At 36.6% G+C, this 22,582-nt stretch overlaps 1 protein-coding gene across 6 annotated transcripts in view; it reads left to right on the plus strand.

Moving 5' to 3' along the window:
- AUH (AU RNA binding methylglutaconyl-CoA hydratase) overlaps window positions 1-22,582 on the plus strand; it is a 105,576-nt gene that overhangs the window by 20,214 nt on the left and 62,780 nt on the right. For all 6 annotated transcript variants that reach the window (XR_003988719.1, XR_003988720.1, XM_030467733.1 and 3 more), the window contains exon 4: window positions 12,346-12,432. Coding sequence is in view for 4 of the 6 variants with exons in the window: in XM_030467733.1 (XP_030323593.1) it covers window positions 12,346-12,432 (87 nt within the window). In the remaining 2 variants the exon portion in view is untranslated. The remainder of the gene's footprint in view (window positions 1-12,345; window positions 12,433-22,582) is intronic.

Raw genomic sequence — 22,582 nt, forward strand, 5'->3', positions numbered from 1 at the left:
CCTAAAAAAACAGATCTGTCTGAATTTGACCTCTAGTTGTGTGGTGGTTCTTGCCAAGCAAAATCAACTTGTAGACTGACTTAATCAAGCTAATGCGTTAATACTGTGAGAGTTACCAAAGGATGTACTCTCCAATACAGTCACATGGAAGTACAAACCAACGCCAACTTCAGTTATTTTTGAAGTGTGAGGTTATTTTATGTGATGGATATTTCTCTTAAGAAAGAATTGTGAGCAAAATAGGACTGGCTTATGTGTGTAAATTATGAAAACAAGACTAGAGATATGGGATATCTAGAGAGATCTTTGTCTTTCTCTAGTCTCTAGAGAGACTAGAGATCTTTGGATATGGGAGAACATAGTGAGGTTGTGGTGCATTTTAATTACTGAGTAAAAAGGTATCTAATTTTTTAATTTATTCTCTTTAAATAGTTTAGTGAATTGTCTTAGGCTTTTAATCCATTAGAGCATGCACACAACAGATGTGATGTTATCCGAAAATAATTTTTTGAATGAAACCCATGTAAAATATTAAATTATAGGTAAAAGATGGGTCTCTGAGAGAGCAGTACTTGATTGGTTCTTTAGTTTGACCAGAGGAGGGAAGTGGGAGTGAGTTTCAGAAAGCTCCTAAACAAATTCTCTTAAAAGCATGGAGAAAATGGATCAAATTGAGTGCTGCAAATTATTAAATTGAAATACTAGGTACAAAACAGTTTGTTACTGGATAAGTAATCACAAAGCATGAATGTACTGCTAAAAAGAGAAATGTGTTTGTTAGGAGTCTGTGTAAGGCAGTCAGAGTTATTCTCCAGGGTACCCTCTTTTTTGAGTAGCTGTGCAGCACACCTAGGTAAACAAAGTTTGGAAAGATACTCTTGGCTGTTCTGACTTCCTTCCCTGCTTCTATATTTATACAATATTTTATATTTATACTATATTTTTCTATATTTATACTGAATTGAGTGAGCATTTTGGAAAAGAGCAGCTTGCTCTTTAAACTGGAAAATAGAGCGCTTGGGCCTAAGTTTAGAGCTAAGACTTCTATTGCTAAGTGACTGAATGTCATTTCATTATTGAGAATAAATACAACCATATAGCTTGCTAATAAGCAAATTAAATAGGATCGTGAACAGTTGGAGAACTTCTGCTGTCATAATGCTCAGGATCTTTTGGATGGCTACAGAAACAATACTGACTCCTGAGTAGAAATTTGTACTGACTTGGTGTGCAAACTTCATCCAAGCAGGAACTGTGAAGTATCTTCAGATGTGTCCCAGAACTGAAATGAAAGTGACATTTTGTCAAGATGATTATTAAACAGTGAAAGGCACTTCAGTTGAATACCTAGAATGGGAAAATGTGCATGCAGACCTTACTTAAAGTTCTATAATGAATTTTCAAATAGTTATGTCTTTTCTAGAGTGGATTTTACCAGAACAGATGATATTAGAATGGAAAAGACACCAGATGGATGCAGAACATTTTATGTTGGGAAAACTGTGTTCTGTAGTTGTTCTGTAGCTTTAGGCAGCTGGGCAATTTCTTGTCTGTGTTCAGCTTATAAAAACACTTTTTCTGAATATAAGGTATATCCGTTTTTTTTTTCTCAATATTTAGAAATACTCAGAAGTAGTGTTCTGCATTTGTCATCTTTTTTAATACACCTCTCTAAGGTAGGATCCACGGATGTCTTTTGTGATGTAACTGACTTATTGGAGCGTGTATGGTTTGGAAATGCATCTTCAACAGCTAGATAATTTATCTACTGCAACTGTAATGCATTTAAGTTTAGTTTTAAAACTGTGTTCTATAGTGTAATTTGTCATCTTTAGGCAAGCTATAGGCTGTGTAGATTCCTGTGAGCTAGGTAGCTGTTGATGTAGTACCTAAAGTTTCAGATCTTCACTGATATATTTAAGCTCTTTGAAGTCAGAGGGCAGCTCAGTGATACCCTTGTATATCACCTTCCCATGTATGTATGATGTATATCACCTTCCCATAGACCTGTGTAGTTATTTTGAAAAATTAGCATTGTTTCATATTGCTAACCAACACCTTGAGTACTAGGCTTCTTACGTTAAAACCTTATAAAAGGCTGGGATGTAGTTAATTCTCTTTATAGCAGCAGTTACAGTGCTGTGCTTTAGAATGGTGACCAAACCAATCTTGATAAGACACCAGTGTTTTAGCTGTCATTGAACAGTACTTGTGAAGCATCGAGGACCCCTCTGCTTCTCACTCTGCCAGTAAGTCAGCTGAGGGTGGGCAAGAGGCTGGGAGGCGATACAGCTGGCACAGCTGACTTGAATTAAGCTGGGCAGTATTTCCTAACATAGGATGCTGTGCTCAGCAGTGAAACTCGGGAGTTGTTTTCCCAGAGTAGACATTGCTTGAGACTTGTGTGGCAGTGGTCTGCTGGATGATTGCTTCTGCATCATTTGTTTTCTTCTTTTTTTCCTCTGTACTTACTGAACTGTCTTTATCTCATCTCACAAGGCGGTTTCTTTTTTTTAACCTCTTTTGCTGTTCTGTTCATCTTCTCCAGCCTGCTGCTGGGGAGTGAGGAAGTAACTGAGTGGTGGCTTACCTGACATCCAGAGTCAAATCTACCATGAAGGTATAATTTTGTATGACAGCAGCATGAAATCAAGTCATTTCCTGGGGCAGGTCCAGAGGTGTCCTGTAGTAAAGGCTACCAACATTACTATAATGTTACCGTAAACATTTTTAACTTTGCTAGTGGAATGCTTGAAGCCTCTTTAAGCCTCCTCCAAGAGTTGTTGCAGCCCTAGAGAATTAGTCTTTTCCCCATCCTATTTTCAGAGTACAGTGGTGAACTCAGTATTTAAAGAATTCAGTATTTTGTGAGGTGCTCATTAGCTATTTTTTAATACAAAAGTATCTTCAGTATTACTAAGGTAGAAACACAGGTTTTGGAAAAGATGGTTCCTGTACATCTATTCCTTCATGACTGGTGGTTTGTGCAGACTTCTAGAGATACCTTTAGGAGGATTGTTTCTCTCACTGCTTTACGTGTGGACAGATGCAGTTTTTTACTGTGTCTGGAACTGAAGCACCTTAATAAGAGTATTAGGAATTAGATTACCATTTTGAGATATATTCCTAAATTACAAAATGTTCTTTGCCTGTCTTTCTCTATAGGCCTGCATCAGCAATGTGATTTTGATTTATGTGTGTAATTTCAAATCTTGGGATGGAGAAAAAGTTCTCAGTATGTAAGATGGGAGACTTTTTTTTTTTTTCAGATCTCTTGAAAGCTGAGTTAAGCATTAACACAATTCAGGAGTTTTTTCTGTTTTTCTAAGCTGCTTGCGTATCTCTGTAGTAAATACATTCTAGATTCCCAAGACATCTTTCTATAATTTGAAACTGAATTTTATTTATTGCACAGAAAATGCAGATGACATTATTAGACAGAATTCTGTCTTTTAGTAGTAACAAGGTTTTTTTATTTGATGATGATACCAGATCAGTAGGCGTGTTGTACAGTTTGATTGACTTCAGTGTAATAACATAGACCTGTTTTAATGTGGTTATGGTGAAAAATGGCGATTTTAGTTCATGTAATTCTCACTTTTCATCGTCTTCAAATTCTGGTTAAGACAAAGCATTATTATGTGTAAGTTCTGTCATAGTCTGTCCTGCATCTTCTCAAAAGCTGAAGGCTTAGTTTCAGATGTTGGGTAGAGCTTCTGCTACAGTTTCGGATCATACACATGGATCCGTTTTTTGTCAGAAGTTACACTCAGTTGTCTGTGCTCCATACATAACCATTAAAAGCTGTTTGATTTTAAAGTGGCTAAAACCAGGTGAAGATCATTGTAACACCAAGATACAGATGATTGATTAGTTTGGTCTCTGCTACCCAGGACAGTACTGGTAAATGCATTTGTGCTTAGATTAGGAGCTTAATTTTTTTGAACTTCTATTATGTATCTCTTTTATTATATATCTGACTTACCACTGCTGTGTCTAAGGGTCCAGATCTTTCCTATATTTAGTCAAAATGAGTAGTCATCTCCATTTGAAATACTAATGATATATCTTTGGCAATTAGACATCTTGCTTTGTAATGAAAAACTGCTGGATTTCTTTACAGTTACATGAAGTAGGTTCTCACAGTTCACTATATGAGATAAGTAACCTTTTTTCCTGGGGTATGAAATGCCTGTGGCACCTGGTGAGGGAACTGACCTCCTTTGCCATTTATATCCTTAGCTGAGAAACCTGCTGGCAAAAATAGTCTGATCTCATGTGCTTGGTGTAAATATGTGCTGGAAATAGAATACGTGTTTTGCAACACATTGCAAAAAATAATTGTTTAATGGTAAAAAAATATTTTCCACTAGCTTTTGAAAACAATAAAATGATCATATTGCAGGAGAACTTAGACATACCTGAATCTATATCTGTCTTGTGTTCATGCAGTGGTGTTTTGGAAGTGGGGGGGCCCCAGGGGTGGCTCCTGTGAGAAGCTGCTGGGAGCTCCCTGGGTTCCAATCCGTGCCCTGCCTCTGCCCAAAGACACGCAGATATGGAAAGCTTCACGACCCTCTGAGAGTAACATATTCAAGAAAGGGAAACAAAACTGAAAAAAAAAAAAAAATTTAAAAAAAGAGACCTTCAGAGGAGGAAATTTGAGTTAGTTATACTGTAATAGTGCAATGAAAGATGTCTCCTTTTTCTAATTACTTGATTTATTAGAAATCAGAGTAAAACAAACAGCAGCTTGCTCAAAACTGCAGTGTTTTCATATTTCTTTGAGTTGAAAGGCTTAGTATAATTTTGTAGGAATGTTCGCTCTGAATATCACTGTATATTTAAGGTTAAAGAAGTAGTTCTTTATTCACTGTAGCCTTGGAAAATGGGACAGACTCCCAAAGAGTAATACAGAAATAGTGCTCAGGTATGCAGACATATGTTTAGGATGGAAAGAGCTTGGCTAGAGTTTGAACTATCAAAAAGGTGTCAAGAATAACAAGAAGTACTCCTGTAGGTATGTAAGGGGTTGACCTAGATGATCTCTAGAGGCACCTTCTAACTGATGATTCTGTACCACGCAGAAGTTTAAGGAGTCTGTAGGTCTGCAGCTGTATGGGAATGTCAGCTTTGCTGTGAATGTCAGAGAATAGGCAGAAGTACTCCATTTTCTCTTTGCTTTGGTCTGCATGAGAAAGGTCAGCTCCCAAGTCTCTGTGCCAAGCAGTAGCAACAAATTAAACAGCAAACCACTGACAGTAGAGGAGGACTGAGTTAAGGTTCATCTGTACCAGTTGGATGCATATATGTGAATGTTCTGGTGGGATGGATGTGTGTGAGTAGATGCCCTGGAGGGCCACTGTCTATCATTTTTGAAAGGTTGTTGGAGTCCTGAATGACTGGAAAAGGGCAAATAGTATGCCTGTGTGCAAAAAAAAGCAAAATGGGGGTAACTTCAGACCAGTCAGTCTCACTTCAGTCTCAATGGAAATTATGCAACAGTTATGTGCGGAGGTTGTTTCCAGACAGTTGAAAGATAAGAATATGTCTGAGAAAACCCAGCTCAGGTGTACCAAGGCTAAATAGTGCTTCACCAACCTGATTGGCTTCTGTGATTAAAACACTTGATCAGTGGATGAGAAAAAATGATGGATGCTATCTGCCTTGGCTTTGGCAATGCATTTGGCGTGTTGTCCCCTAGCATCCCTGTAGGCAAGTTTCTAAGGTGCAATCTGGACGTGTGGACTGGCTCACCTGCCAAGATCAAGGGATGATGTAATGTTAATAGCTTGAAGTCTTAACTGTCAGTGTTGGATCTGGTAGTAGTATTCAGTATCTTTGTAAATATTTTAATGATAGGATTGAACCCTCACTGAGTTTGCAGATTAATTCAAAGTGGAAGGAGAGGTAGATATGTGGAAAGGGAGGGACTTTCACAGGCTGGAAGATTGGTCCAGCAAAAGTTGCATGAGGTTTAACAAAGGTAAATATGAAGGCCTGCACCTGGAATGGTGAAGGAATACTGAAGGAATGGCTCGGGACTGAGTGGATGGGGTGTATCTTTCCTGCAAAGCTCTCAAGGGTTCTGAGGACTAACAAGCCTAGCATGAGCTATGAGGGTACTGTAGTAGGACAGACTGCAGTGTCCTGGACCACATCAACGAAAGGACCATCAGCAGATCAAAGCATGTGCTTATTCTACTCAGCACTTATTAGGCTGGCAGAAGGTGGTTAGAGGGTTGGAGATTGCTGAGAGGAGAGGGTTAAGTGGTCTTCTCATGCCCAGTAGATACAGAGAAAAGTTATTTGCCGGAGTGTGTCCAGAGGCAGAAGAAGAGGCATCTGGCACAAGTTGCTTTAGGAAAATCCCATAGAGGTAAAGTAAATAAATTCTTCATTGAGAGAAGATTAATAAAGAATTAAACATAGGAATGGTTTTCCCAGAGGAGTAATGGAGTCTCCCTTGCCAGCACTATTAAGGACTTGAAAGCATCCTGGTTAACCTAATCGAAGGCTGTGCACTTGACAGAAGGTTGGACAAGGTGATCTCCAGAGATTACTTTTTTATTGTTCTACCAAATAAGTGAAAATATATATATTTTTTTAACTTTATGAAAAATGATCCAGGATAGTTAATATTTATGAAGCCATCTGTTTGTTCTTTATCAATCAGACTGGTCTGGTTTTTATTCAAGAGTTTAATCAGTAGTAGTTCTAATGGGTAGAGACTGATGAGCTAAGTATTCTGGGTCTGGCTAGCCTGGTAAGAGCAGTGGAATCCTTACTGGAATGTGTGCATTTTATGTCTGTGAAGCATGAGGTAGTTGACGTTTTGTAATGTGATTTTTTGAGAGTGTAGCTTTACACACAGAAAAATGGTAGTTGAATGCAAAATAAAAATCACTAATCACCATATAGGTGATAAAATGAAATTTAAGTTATGCTTGTGTTTTTTCTTTTTAAGGGTATTTTTAAGGACAGTAAGTATATATCTGTTGGCAGGATAACAGTCATAACTCATTTATTACTGTCATGTATATGTATTTAACATGCTAATTCTACTTAAAGTTTTGCTCACCTTCGACTTGGCACTATCTCTAAATAAATATATTGGCTCTGTGAGATATTACAGTTTCTGCTAACGTTAGGGCATTACAATTATCTTCAGTAGATTCAAGGATATAAAAGTTGTATATTGGAAATATGAAGAAAAAAATGTTAATAAATTTTTCTGAGTTTGAACTTAAGTTGCCTGGATTGTTGGCCTCAAATATGGATATACAGCTGTATGTTTTGGGGTATTCCTAGCCTCTTAAAAGTTGTTTTGGCTTATGCTAATGATTTCATCTAAACTTGGATTTCTTGCAGTGGCTTTGCTAGTAGATGCATACATCTTCCTTTAAGGGAAGATATTTATATGTACCCTACTGCGAAGATATTTATATGTACCCTACTGCGTGTGGGTTTTTTGTAGTTAAGTTAATCTGTGTCAGAGTTGGCCATTGCCTCAGTATTTCAGTTCATTATTTTAAGCCTCTATTTTTCTGTGTGAAGAAAGAGGGATATTAACTCACATTTTGCAAAACTAATTGGTGTGGGAATCTTAACCTTTAATTGATGAGGTAGTCCATGTTTTGTACTCCTAGATGAAAGCATTGATAGTTTCCTCCATAAATTTTTTAATGTGTTTCACTGTATTGTTATATTACAGTACATTAAGAGGTGCTTCCTCCGTGCTTTACAGTTCAGTGTCTGTTTTCCTTGACAAGATACACAAGACACACTCTTCTGACACAAGAGTATCTTCTCATACTTTTCAGTATCACTTCCTTATTAAAATTTTGGTGTGCTGGCAGAACTGGTCAATTTTTGTGTAGCAAAACTGTATTTGCTATGTTAAGAATTTAATACTTTATTCTACCTTAAATGTCTGTGCGACTTCCTTTTGTCTTCTCAGAGAAAAGGCTGTTGGGCACCTTTTGACACTTAGTAACTTCACTATTTGGTTTTGGTGTGCCACATTCCTAAAAGACTTACTTTTAAATACAAATATTTATTGAGTCAAGCTAAAAGTTAAAATTTTAAGTTTAGTGAATAAATTTTGTTCCTCTTTAGTTTACAGCTTTTGTGGTGTTTTGAAAGTACATGTTGAAGCATAGTATAGAACAGTACTGTACAAGAAAATTTCTAGGCATTTTTGGTATTGGGAAAATGAGGTTTACATAAAGGTGTTGGAACAGATTTTTCAAACACAATGCTTAACTTTTCAAAAGTACATAACTTCTGTTCGGAAAGTGTGTGAAAAATATCCAAGTCAGACCCCAGGGATGGGGTCTGAGTAATCACTATAAGACTTAGTTTCTTGTGTTTTATTGAAGTTAAATAGCTATCCTTGTCATATAGATACGTAGGTGGAAAAATTCTGGTGAATAACAGCAATGTGCCTGTTTTACTGGACTGCCCTTGGCTTTCTCAAATAGGCATTTTCCCTTGCTTCACTGAGAAATGCAAGTCAGGCACAGTCTCTAGACTAACAGTGTACAGCAGCCAGCCATTGAGTAGCCAAATGTTTAAAATCACATAAAGAGAGCCAATAGATTATATCAGGGGTTTTATACTTATGGGAAGTAATATAAAATTTATACTCTTTTTTATGTTCTTCCAGTATTGGAGGAGGGGAAAAAGAAAATGATGGATGAAAATAAGAGGTTTGCCTTTGGATTGATAAATCTCAGTGGCAGTGTAGGTACTATTAAAAACTGCATGCATCTTCCTTACAGTAGTTTGAAGGGTTGATCTGTGAATAACAATTTATGTAGTTGCTGCTCAGCAGACCTCCAAAAGCCTTCTATTTTTACTGGAATTTTGCAAAGTGTAATGTTCATTGAAAAACTGCAGGGAAGTTCTCTTCAAGTAGCTTGCTTCATAGATTTGGAAGTGATGCTTCTGTGAATGAAGCTGATTGAGTTTCTTTACATGTGGAGAGTGAATCCCTATCTCAGTCCTAATACAGCTGTAGAAGCAAGTGGCTGATTACACTGTTAATGTAGTCTGTCATTGTTGGACTTCTTTTTTGTCCTGTACTAACGTTTAGTAATTTGACAATGGCACTCCATAGTCTTTGAAAGGGAGTTCAAAAAGTGCTGAAAGAAGAACACTGAGAAATGGGATGTGTGACCCACAGAATCACAGTTAGTTTTGATTAGGTTTTCCTGTGGTTCTGATCAGATGAGAATCAATTAGTGGGACAAAACATCAAGATGTCAGAAAGCTTAACAGGGAGAAAACAATGGTTTATCTAGGCTTCAGTACAAAACGAATGGTTGTAGGGAGATAATTTCAGTGTTCAATCAAATCTGCAACAGTTAAGTTGCCTCAGTTTACTGCTAGTTCAAGTTTCCTCCTTCCTTATATTTTTGGGTAGAAAGGCTATTATAGTGCTGTGCATTCGGGGTGGTGTAGAGTCATGGACCTACAGTGTTCCCAGCCAAATGTGTCCACAGATTTCAGCAGTGGCCCGTGGGAAAGTTGCAGAGCTTCCTTCTGTGGCAGTTTTTGTGGTTTGAAAAGCTTAGCTACTTTGTTGCTCTCAACAGTTGAGTAATTACTATTTTCAGACACTTTTCAGTTGGAAACTTGAGGGGAAGCATCTGATTTCAGTAGCTCAGAGATCAGAAGTCTCTGATTGAACCTTGACTGTCCTTCATGATTGTCTTCAGAAACTTAACCTTTCCTACTTCTGACTTGAGAGCAGATTTTGAAGAAACGTAAGAGTAGTTCTTTGCTACATGGGTCAAGGAGTTCTTCAAGAACTCTTTGATCAGTTGTTGAATCATAGGAACAAAAGTATTAAGTCAATGGCAGTTCCATCTCCTGTGAACCAGAGGATGCCCAGGCATGTCTTCTGTTGGAGTGCATTAAATGGTTTCTGCCTAGAAGTCTTCTATGAAAAAGCTTCAGTTACTATTGTTATGTTTTGGAGGGCTAAAAGAGGAAGGGGTTAGGAAAAGAACTTTTTCATTTTCCTTGTCAGTTAAGATGGAGAAATACTTGAATAGGGAAATGTAGAACTGCAGAAGTTGGTCAGGGCACTAAGATCAACTATTGTACTAGAATTTTTTTTACAGTACTTAAAATAATGAATTTTAAATTGGCAGCTACCCTTACAGAACTTTTTGTTTAAAATATAATATTTTTTTGTCAATATCTTTAAAGAAATACATATTCAAAATTATAAAGTCTGCATTTTTTTCTTTTTTTTTTGTTGTAAGGGTTGGGGGCTTGGCGCGTTAAGTCCGTGTCTTTTCATGAACAGATCTCAGTAAATCAAAACCTGAAAATTGCTTTAGTCTTATCTTAGTGTTTCTTAACAGTAATGCTAGAGATATTTTTTAGGTTCAGTGCCTCTTAAGTTTTTTTTTCATACTTTTCAAGGGTGTGCCCAGGGAGCAGGATTCCAGTGTCTGGAAGTTTTCAGTCAGATTGTCCAACCATAGTTTTCTTATTCATAAAGCACATGGTTTCTTACTCTTCTTATATAGGCAATGGCTTGGTCAGAGTTGTAGAAAATAGGCCTAGACATTAAGTAAGTAATACCAGAGAAATGATGGTTTTTAATTTGCACACTTGCTGATACAACTTTTAAATCAGATTTTGTCATGTAGTTTTATAAAGCTCCTTTTAAGCTACAGAACCCTATGCGTGAACGCATTTTGAAAGCTGTTTGCAGTTCTATATGATTTATGGTTCTATCCCTGTTTCCATAAGCAAATCTTGTTTTTTAGGTTCCTGACAATATTTCTGTATACATTTATTAATTACTAAGGTAGTCATTGCAATTTTGTTGCAGTGAAGATTTGACCTCAGTAATTCCTGTTTTGTACTGCCTGCTGATCTGGCCTGTCATACTCTCCCCAGTTGCTGCATATCCTGGAAGGCTGGGTGGAAGCTTCTGACAAAGTGTCTTACAGTGCAAATTAAACTTGACATCACTTGGTGGGAAGCATGCAGATGCAGTCAGGACTGATGCTTCATGGATTTATATTGCCGTACATAGGAGAACAGAGGTCTTTGTGAAATGTGGAGAATTAGAAAAGGGGATGCGGATCTGCTTTATTGGGCACGTTACCTTAAAACAGCAGCTAGATGTCTATCAGAAAACTTCTATCAGATTGAGATACAGAATTTAAGCTAATGCTGCCAACGAAATTGTATATAAAACTATGTTTGATGAAGAGGGCCTAGGAGTCTAGCAGGGAGTTGAGTCCACAGAGGTAAAAGGGAGAGCCTGTGATTCGTTGCTTCAGAATTCAGTTACAGTCTTAATCTGAATCTGATGCATTTTCCTGAATGGAGAGTATTTTGATTCTCAGGGCAGAGAAACACATCACTGTTTCTTGCCTTAGTTACATACATGCCTTGTTTAGTCTTTGCAGACATATGCCAGGAGTCTAATTTAATAAGTTTTTTTTTTTTTTTACCGAATGGAAAAAATACACTCTGAAGTTGCAGTGGTAATGTTGTACTTCTTTGGGGAACAAATGTGTGTATCCAGATTTTTTCTTTTTCATGTTTTCTTCCTTTATAAGGAAGATGGAATTCCTGTCTTACTCGATATTTGACCATTACTATTACTACTACTGCCTGTTTCTCTTTTTCTTTACACATTCATGAGAGAAAATGTCAGGTTTGCATATCAGTGAATTTTTTTAAACCATCTCTCATACCAGCTTTCTGAACAGATGATTTGCTTACATTAATGCAGAAACATTAAAATTTTAAATTTTTAGGATTTTTTAGAATATTAAAAAAACATGGTATGCAACTTCCTCAAAAAGACATTTCATTAAAGTGAGCTACAAATGGTACTAGGTCTGCTGTAAAATTATTTAGATAAATATTGTCTGTTAATATAAAAACATGTGCCATAGGTATTTTATGATCTACGAACAAAAGAATAACAAGGGCAAAATATTAAATAAACATATTTATTTGACTTTGTGACACAGTCAGGAAAAGAAAAGTATGAAGTATTTGCATAAATAATTCTGATAAACTATTTTAATATGAGAAGAAGAAGTGTCACTGGGAAGAATATACCTGCTGAAAATCTGGTGGTGGGTAATTTTTTTTTTTTTTTAATTGGGTTTTGTTGTTGTTGTTGTTTTTCTTTGATAAAACAGTCTGTATGTTCCTTGAAATCTGTGGAAGTGTGACCACCTGAAACTGTCCTTATTTCAAAGTAGACTTACATTTTTTTTGAATACAGCAATATTTTACTTTGAAAATGTATTTACAGTTGTTATAGAGCTTGCTGACATGTATGTGAAATGTCACTTACAGGTGCTGACCTAAAAGAAAGAGCAAAAATGCACTCAAGTGAAGTTAGTTCTTTTGTCTCAAAAGCAAGAGCAACTATTAATGAAATGGGTATGTATCCTCTCCCTTCAACAATGTTATTTTAAATGTAACCTGACAACGTTAAGTAAGAGGAATAACAAACTTGCATAGTTAATACTTGACAGGTAGTAGGATACCTAGAACTGTGACTACTTTGAAAATGTTGCTAATCAAATTGCAGGGTTTTTTTTAGTATGCTAGAAAAAGCTACATCTCAAGTGCAACAGAAGTGATTTGCCTTGTTTTCATAAAGGATAGATTGTTCTGTGACATCCTAGTAATTAAATTTAATTTTTACTATTGCATTCTTGTTGCTTGGTGTAATTAATACATTCTTTAATACATTTTAGAAACACATGACACACCAGCTGTTGATGAAAAGCTTGCTACTAAAGCCTTCTAAAATTTTGTTTAGCATGCACTTCTTCTGTTATAGTAAAACTGTAAATAGTTGGGGATTTTAATGAACTTTACCGGTTGTTAAGCATAGTAATTTCTTTAAATTTGATATGATGAATGCAGCATCAAATCATCATATTTGAATGTCTCTGCTGAGCAGTTTTAATATAATTGTTTTTCAACAGGGCATTTTGTCAAAACAAGTCAAATGTATAAATTTTGAAGCTATTAATTTTACACATTTGATTTATGTGTGCAGCATGTTTTGTCACTTGAAATTTTGGCTCAAAACTCTGAGGAATAAATAATTTCACAGAGAATGGGTTTAGATGTATTTCCTAAATAGCATTGGGTGAGATCTTGGTTTGGCAGAATGTTATGAATGGAAACTATTATGGTTTTGCAGCTAAATGGCAATGTGTCTTTGTTCAGCTACTTCATAAAGATACTTGTAACTTTGAATTAATATCTTGTCTTTGAAGTGAAGCAGATCCTCCAGGCTCTTTAAATACATACAAGCAGTACAATACCAAAAGTGAACAGATCATTAATTTACTGCAGCTGATACTGTATGCTGGTATTTGTCCTTTTATGGGCATGCTGAGCAAGAGACAAATTATTCTGTTTAGGTACTTTTTATGATTTTGGGGAGGCTTCCTTAGCTCTAATTGATATTTTTTCAGCCTTTTTTGGACTGAAGTTAGTGGTAATTATTTCTGAGCTGCTAATAATGTTTAAACAGGAGAATCTGTTTTTAAGATTTTCCTATTATATATATGTATATATATAACAAGTTTTCATGACATTGGATTATTTTTAATTTTCTAAGTGAGAAAATTTCTAAAGTTTGAAGCAGTATTTGGATTTGGCATTCCGCACTGGAAAATGACTGGAAAATACATTCTATGATTCTATGATTCATTCTATGATGCTTTGTTTACTTCAGAGTTGAAGAGACTTTAAGACAAATGTTTGTCTTTAACTTCATTAAGGTTCCTGTGAGAGTATTTAACTACTGAATGTGTAAGCAAATTTTCAGTGTTATATAAAAGGTTTACAGTGGATCGTTGTGCTAACAGTGAATTACTTGAAATTCAGGAAACCATTATGAGTACATTCATTCATTCATTTCTCAAGTAAGAAACATGAAATTGTGAGTAAATGGGATTCATATTTTAGAATCCAGGTCACTGGAGTACCAAAGTGGGAAATTTTGTGAGGGAATATAGTGACAGCTATTAGACATGTTGCAGTTTGGAAAAGAGGAAGAGTTTGAAGGCAGCCCTTGTCTGATACTGTAGCAAAACCTTTGCCTAGGCTCATTGAGTGTCTCTTTTCCTTCTCCTTTCTTTCCTTCTTTATCCCCCTTCTCCCTCCCTCCTTCCCTTATTCCTTACTTCTCCCTCCCCCTTGTTTTGCTGTTTTTACTTTAAAATACTAAATAAAAGAGTCACTACAAGGTTCTTTAATGGTTACTTGGTATTTGGCCATCTCCCAGGTCATTTTTTAAAGCCTATATTACAGGATTGGAGAAGAATATTGAGGTAGTGTGTCTAATGTTTTTTTGTCAGTTTTCATATCATGTATTTTTGGATGTGCATATGACATAAGTAGCTTTTGTTTTTCAGTCACGTGATGTATTCTCACTGGATACATAAGCAAAGCATTACTGGTTTTGAACATGTTATGTCAACAGTGGATGTATTTATATGATGCTTCTAACATTTTTCTCTATAGCCTTTACAGAGCATTCCCTGCATCAGGAACTCCAAGTAAATACGAAAAAGTGGATATTATAAATGAGATTAGATTAGATTAGATTAGATTAGATTAGATTAGAGTGCACAAGGTGTCATGCTGTTTGGTACCCTTACGAATAAAAGAGAACATTAATTTTGCAGCAAATCAGAGCTTCTCAGTTCTTTTTTTCTTCTGAAGAAATATTACAGAAAGTAGTTTTTGTAGACTAAGTAGGACATTGTATTTGCCTTTGATTACTGTAATGAATCTGTATATTGAAAATAATGATATTTTTCCAGCACAGCAGCAAGCAGAATTTTGTGAGATAGCTGAAGAGGGTAGACAATTTTCAAATTATTACTTGCCACTGCTATATAGCCAGAGAACAATATTTCCAGTCTCCCATTTTGCTCTTTTATTCAAGTTTAATGCTGTAATCTCATTTAAAATATGTTCTACTTTCTGCTTTTCAAAAATAGGTCATGTGTTGATAAATGTGTTTATGTTCAAATGTGTGACCTAGTAAGCAGATTCTTCTTTTTGGAGAAAATGAGGTTGATTTGGAGAAAAGGAGGTTGAGGGGTGACCTCATTGCAGTCCATGGCTTCCTCACGAGGGGGGGAGATGAGACTGGAACTAATTTCTTCACTCCTGTGACTGAAGACAAGACGTGGGGAAATGTTAGGAAGCTGAATCAGGGGAGATGTAGGTTAGATATTGGAAAAGGTTTTTCACCCAGAGGGCAGCTGAGCAGTGGAACAGACTCCCCAGGGAAGTGGTCACAGCACCAACCCTGCCTGAGTTCAAGAAGCATTTGGATGATGCTTTCAGGCACATGGTGTGATGCTGTGGGTGCCCTACAGAAGGACAGGAGCTGGACTTAATGATCCTGATGAGTCCCTTCCAACTCTGCATGTTCTATAATTCTGTGATTCTTTTTAATAGTATTTTCAGAGAGAAGACCATTAAGTTATCTTTGTAGGTAAAACACACAAAAGGTTAATTAAACATCTGGGAGAAGTAGTTAAACCTAAATTATCAGAATGGACATGCCCTGACTTTTCATTAGTTCCTGTCAATTTCATTGCATCTAAAATATTTACTCCAGTGGTTTTGTAAAAAGGTGTAGTATCGTTTCGGAGTATGGCTGCAAAAGAGAGTTTTCTGGCATTTTAAAGCATAGTGCACTTGGTCTTATGAGATTAATTTGTAACTTCTTGCTAAATTTGGGTGAACATTAAAACTGCAGTAAATATCACTTGATATAAATATAAGCACTTTTAAAAAGAGCTAAAAAAATTGTGGTGAGCGATTAGTTGCAGTGCTTAGAGATTGACATTGTGGGGGAAAAAATCAAAACAACCTCTGCATTTGCTAAAATTATACTGGAATAGTGAGGGTTTGTTTGAGTTTTCTTAATATTAGGAATTATAAGAGTACTTGTCCATTTCTATATTCTGCCTTGAGGCTCTTCATTACTAATGTAGGGCTGGCTTTAACTTCAAAAAAACCTGAAGAGAAAAAAGCATTGAGAGGTCTCTTGTAAACATGCACTAGAAAACAGGCCTGACTAGACGAAATCAAATAATCAAATTACACTGAACCCTAGAAACTTTTTTTTTTTTTTAATTTCAGTTTCAAAATAACAGACTTACATATTGAGCTGAATGCAGTAACCACTCTCTTCAAGAAACACACCTTTTTTTTAACAGAAAGAGAAGGTGAAGCTGCAGGAACAAACTGAAGCTGGAAAGTACTTGTAATTACTCAGAGTGCTGTTTGGCCCCAATCTCTAAGTGAGAAGCACCACTGATTAGTAAAGCTCTTCCAAAGACCATAGGCCTAAGTACCTAAATACTGCAAATGGGACAAAAAATCTTGATGAATGATTTTGTTGGCTACTTTTTGAAGCCAAAGTTTAAGTGTGCCCAGGCTTGATTTTTAGATGATATTTTGGGCACAACACCTTGCTCATGGCCTGACAGCACCGAGATCTGAACTAAGCTAAGGAAGAACTTTTTTATAAAATACTAATTTTACTTGTTTTCTGTTTGACGCTTTGCATTTTAACCAATCTCACAGTTCTTTTTTTAAGACATCTTGTTATTTTTGATAAAACCTTAGTGTAATATTTACTAACTTCGTTTAGACATAATTTTTACAGATGTGATTAGTTTTGACATAATTTGAATGAGAACACCCTGAAGGAAAGCTTTTGTATGCTTTTTATTTCAGTCAAAGGAGATACAGCTCTCTGTTCACAGATAAATTGTTAGCAATTTTCTGCCCTTCTGGCTTCTCTCAGTCATCACCAAACTTAAATTTCCCTAATGCTCTAGCTCATCCCTCAGGAGACCAGTCTCTTTTCTGAGAAGTTAATTTTTTCTGGAAAGAAGGAAGGGTACTACTTGCTCACAAGGTACATTGAGACCATCATAGCTGGTTTGCACGTTGGCTGTTGAAGCATTGTTTCAGTATGACTTTCTGTCCAAGGCTTCTGTTCCCTCTCTAGGGAGCCACACTGTATAAATTTGAAGTGTTAGGAAACAACCATTTTCTTGCCCTGTTCAGGTTTGAAATGGGGTGTTTCAGTCACTGAATGAGGAGGCATAGTTTATTAGCTCTTTCGCTTTGCCTGTCTCAGTCTCTGGCTCCATTCCTAGAAGCAGTTGGTATTAAAAAGGAAGCAACTACTGGCATGGTAAGGAAAATCTTATGCTGCTCTTCTGTCTAATAAATTCTGGGCTCATAGCATGGGCACGGCATTAGGCTTTGACTTCAGAATAGCATATTCAAACCTGGTATTGAACATAGCCTTTGGCTAGGTATGTGCTGCTACGTTTGTGTTACTGAGCCTGTTGATTTAAAAAAAAAAAAAATTATGCTTACAGTGAAACATTAGGCAATTTTTCCTCTGTATTGTTCAGTGAATGAGATAGCTGAAACTGTTACTTAGCATACTAAGATGGGTTAGAAATAAAGATAATTTTAGCACTAGACTGGGGAATGTAGTTTTATGGAGAACTGCTAAAAATATATAAAGGAGAAGGTTTCTAGAAATGTTCAGCTAAAGTGGATACAGTGTGGGAGATGTACTTTATGTTACGTGAAATAAGAATGCTACTGGTAGTAGAGAATGTGATGTCTTCATACACACAAAACCCACAAAACTTGTCCCATTGGTTTCTTCTAACTGTTAGGGATTATAGTTCTTCTGTTATTAGAATTTTATTTTGTGTGATCTCTAAAGGAGAAAAAAAAATGCCTAAGTAGAATGTATACATGTAACTGAAATCTTTTATCCTGGCCATTATCCTTTGTTTTGTAAATTCAGTGCTTGAATATGTGCTGTGCTGTTTGTGTGAGTTATAAATTTTTAAGTGTACATATGGGTGAAGATAAGAAATGTACAAAATAGTTTTCATTTATGTTCTATTTGAAGTTTTTCTTCATTTGAACAGCAAGTAGATACTTGTCATGTAGGATTTAATTATTATTTTACTGAGGGCAGAAAAAGACTACAAAAAGAAGCATTAGTAAGTAAGAAACTGGGGAATCTCTTTTTAACTGAAGATGAATGAAATATTCAAAGTATTTTATGTATTTTATATATTTTATAAGTATTTTATATATAAGACTGTAGCTAAAGGGCTTTATTAAAGCACTTTTTAATTTCCATTTTTAATTTCCATTTTAATTTCCACTTTTCAGTTTTCCAGCTCTTGGTCCTATTAAGGATATAAAGCATGCTGTCCCAATTACCTGTCAATAATAAGGTGCCAAATAGAAAATTCTAAAATTAAGAACATAATATTCCTATATTAACTGTTGTCAATTAAAAATATTTTTATAGGTGATTTTTAAGAGACTGAGTACTAGAGGAAACTGGGAAATTAATGGTATTGAGGGAGATGCCTTAAGAAAACCCTTGGGGTATTGTTGTAATGAAGGGAAGAGGACCTTTACCAGTATGTTTTGCTTACTAATCAACCATAAGCAATGTGCAGTAGCAATTGTCATTAGAAAGCAAAAATGTCTTTACAAGTACTAAAATACATTTTTTATTAGGCACTCAATTCTTGCTACCAATTGTTTGCCTGAACTTCAAAGGTATTAAGGCAAAGATAAAAATGTTCAAGTAAATCTATAACATTAGCAGGTGATTAAGCTTCTTATCTAAAGCACAGGAATTAGAGGGTAGCTAAAACCCCTTCACAGTTGTAGCTAGCAAATGTGTGGAAAAGAATTGTGTGTATCCAAGTGCACCTGCAGATCATTCTGAGCTAAGCGTGTGGTCATGTTTTTGCAGTTGGAGATATTTTTAATGCATATGTAAAGATATGTTATTTTTAGTAACCACTTTTTCATTGTTTTTGACCATTCTGACAGGTAAAGTTTTGTAGCGTTTAATTAGTTGCCTTCTACAAAAACAATTTGACATATCTGCTTTGCTTCCAAGTTCATGCAGAAAAGTTTGACAGTTTCTCATAGCTACTTTTGTATGTTGCTGCATACACTGATTTGTTTTCCCAGCGCTCCACAATGGATGAAAGCGCTTATTCAAGCATTTGGTTTCAGTGACTTTTTTCCACATTGAAAGGGCTGTGGTGACAGTGCTTGCAATCGAAGGAAGCAAACTGTTGTAGTTACTGCCATGATTTTAGATTTTAGAAGGCAAGTTAAATGCTTGAAAAACAACTAACATAGCTGCCTAACTGCAAAGCTTGTATGCCATTTTAATGTTACTAATTTTGTAATTAATTGTAATTCTGTGATTAATTTGTTCCTAACATAAAGAATATTTCAGTTATCGTATTTACCCAGGGACTGCCTCTGCTTGCCATATAAGGTGCATAATTAGAGTTCTCTTATTTTTTAAAGAAAAAAATGTTATTTTTTTTATTCAAGAGCAACATTACCAAGTTGAAAAATCTGGTAGTTAACAGGTGGAAGAGAAGTCTTACTCTGAGTTACAAGATATGAATATTTAGGTATAAACCTAATTATTTTAAAATCAGAATATTTTAGGACTCAATTCCCAGTTGCTATATTAATTCCAGGTATTATGACTATACCTGGAAACTACTTTTGTACAGATGAAGAACAAGAAAGTCATCAGGTGTAGTCAGCATAGGGTCACAAAGGGGAAATCATGCTTAGCCAGCCTCATAACCTGTGATGTAAGGAGTTGTTTGGTGGATGAGGGACAAGTAGTAGGTACTGCCTACCTTGAGTTCACTAAGGCTTTTTTTTAATCTCTCATCTAAGAGTCTCATAGCATAAGTTATGAGTATGGACTAAATGAGCAAAGAGGTTTGAAAATTGTCAGAATGGATGGGTCCAGAGGCTGGTAACCAGCAGCATGACATCTGCTTGGAGGCCCCTAGACAGTGGTGTGTAACCCAGGGGCCAATATTAGGTTCAGTCGTATTCATCTTCATTAATGATCTGAACAATGGGACAGCAAGTTTGCTGGTGATGTAAAAGCCAAAGGAGAGGTTGATGCACCAGCACTTTGTGCCATCATTCAGAAGGACCTCAGTGAGCTGGAGAGAGAGACTTGACATGAACCTCATTAAATTATAACAAAGGAAATTGGGAAGTCATGCACCTGGGAAGATGTAACCCTGTGCAGCAATACATTCTGGGAGCTAATGATCTGGAAAGCGGCTTTGTAGTGCATACCCAATGGATCCTGGTGGATAGCAAGTGGAACATGAGACAGCACTGTGCCCTGGTGACAAAGAAACCTAATGGTATCTTGATCTACCTGAGAAGCAATGTTGCCAGTAGGTAACACTCTCCTCAGCACTGATGAGGCCACTGCTGGAGTACTGTGCCCTGCTCTATGGTCTGCAGTACAGGAGAGTGATGGAGGTACTGGGAGGTCTCCAGTGAAGGGGACATGAAGATGATGAATGGACTGGAGCATCTCTCCTATGAGGAAAGGTTGAACAAGCTATGACTATTCATCTATGACTGTTCGGGAGGTGATCTTACCAATATAAATACCTGAAGTGTGTTAAGAATATGAAGCTAGGGTATCTCCAGTGGTAGCCAGTGACAGGAAAAGGGGCAATGAACACAAACTGGAACATAAAATCATAGATGTAAGGTTGGAAGAGACCTCAAGGATCATCTGGTCCAATCCTTCTAATATTATTGTTTATATGATATGTCTCAGCACTCCATCAAACTGAGACTTGTCATAAAACTTTCCGAAGTGGGGGAATCCGCTACTTCCCCTGGGAGACCATTCCAATGTCTGACTGTCCTTGTAGTGAAAAAAATTTCCTCTTGTATTCAGTCAGGATCTCCCCAGGAGCAACTTGTGCCCATTGCTGCTTGTCTTGTCATGTGACTCCTTGTAAATAGGGATTCTCCATCTTCTTTGTAGCCCCCCCTTTAAGTACTTGAACATTGTAATAAGGTCTCCCTAAGCCTCTCTTCTCAAGGCTGAATAAATCCAGTTTTCTCAGCCTCCCCTTGTATGGCAGGTGCTCTAGTCCTTTCATCATCCTTGAGGCTCTTCTCTGGATCCTCTCCAGCCTGTCCATATCCTTTTTGTAGAGTGGATACCAAAACTGGATGCAGTACTCCAGGTGCAGTCTGAAAGGCATCTAGTAAAATGGGATGATGATGATTTCTCTAGCTCTGCTGGTGATACCCTTGTTGATGCAACCCAGCATCCTGTTGGCTTTCTTTGCTGCAGCAGCACACCGTTTGCTCATCTTGAGCCTGTTGTCCACCAAGACCCCCAGGTCTCTTTCCACAAAACTGCTCTCTAGCCAAGTGGATCCCAGTCTGAACTGCACTCCTGGGCTGTATATTCCCAGGTGCAAGATGATGCTTATGATCAAGGTTATGCTGCTTGAGCTGAGTTGTTGCACAGCGTGACCTTCCATCCTCAACCATTCTGATACTTAAAGATGTCAGTTTTAGATTGATAAACCTGCACAGGACCTAGAATCTAGCACTAATGAGTAGTACAACACTCGCCTTGTGTTTGTGTCTGTTATTTGCATGTTGCGGAAATGGGTAATGCTAGAGAATAAAACCACTGGGCTTATTGGGAAAGCTTTAAATAGTGGGTTTTTTTTCTATAATAGCAAATGACCCTTGCCATTTAGAATAATTCTGGATGCCTTCCTGTCTATGTACATAATTGCTATTCTTAAAATTTGAGTTCATACAACTCAATTAAGTCTACAGGGCATGATTTGTCAAACATCAGCTCTGTTTTTCTTGTGAACTGAACAATTTTGACAGTTGTATATTAAAATTATGCAGATAAGCATGAACAAGTGTCTCTCATGCTGCAAAATATGAATATTCCAAGAAGCTTTATCCTTGGTAATAAGTTCTAGTGACTTAAAAAAATCAATTTACAATGCAGAGCAGTAGCTAATTTATTTCTGTGTTTCTTTTTCTGATACTTCACAAGAACCTGTCAAAAGGATTAATCTAAGGATCTGTATGCATAGAACAATTGTAAAAACATTGTATTTTGCCTTTTTTGCTTTGTACTGTGCCTCTGTGGGAGATCAGTGGACAAAACACAGATTAATGTAATCAAAGTATTGACGTTTATTGAGAGTAGCAGTAGCCCTTTTGTACACAGTCAAGCTGATAACATAATATAAACATATTGCTGATTGGTACAACACATTCTTCATATGCCACAAGGCGCTATCTAACTGGTTAAATACAACTCTTTATGTGCTGTCTATGCGATGCTTTCCCCTCCTGTTATTCTTTTCTGTTGCCAACTCCCTTATCTTTTGCCCGTAGTTGATCTTTTAATAACATTGCAGCTGGGCCTCAAGGCCCTCAGCTCACTCTGGCTAAAGCTAAATAGTCAGGATTGCTCACATGTCTGTTTTCTTCCAAAAACTCTCCAACATACCTCCACCTCCAAAGCCAGGGATCCCTTCAAATCAGTATCTTTGGAAATTATGATTTTAACATATGGTATAAAACTGCTTTTTCTCCCTCTGAATTAGGAATTTAGTATTTCTCTATCTATATGCTAATAAATAAA

This window comes from Calypte anna, chromosome Z, assembly GCF_003957555.1.
Source record: "Calypte anna isolate BGI_N300 chromosome Z, bCalAnn1_v1.p, whole genome shotgun sequence".
Taxonomy (NCBI): domain Eukaryota; kingdom Metazoa; phylum Chordata; class Aves; order Apodiformes; family Trochilidae; genus Calypte; species Calypte anna.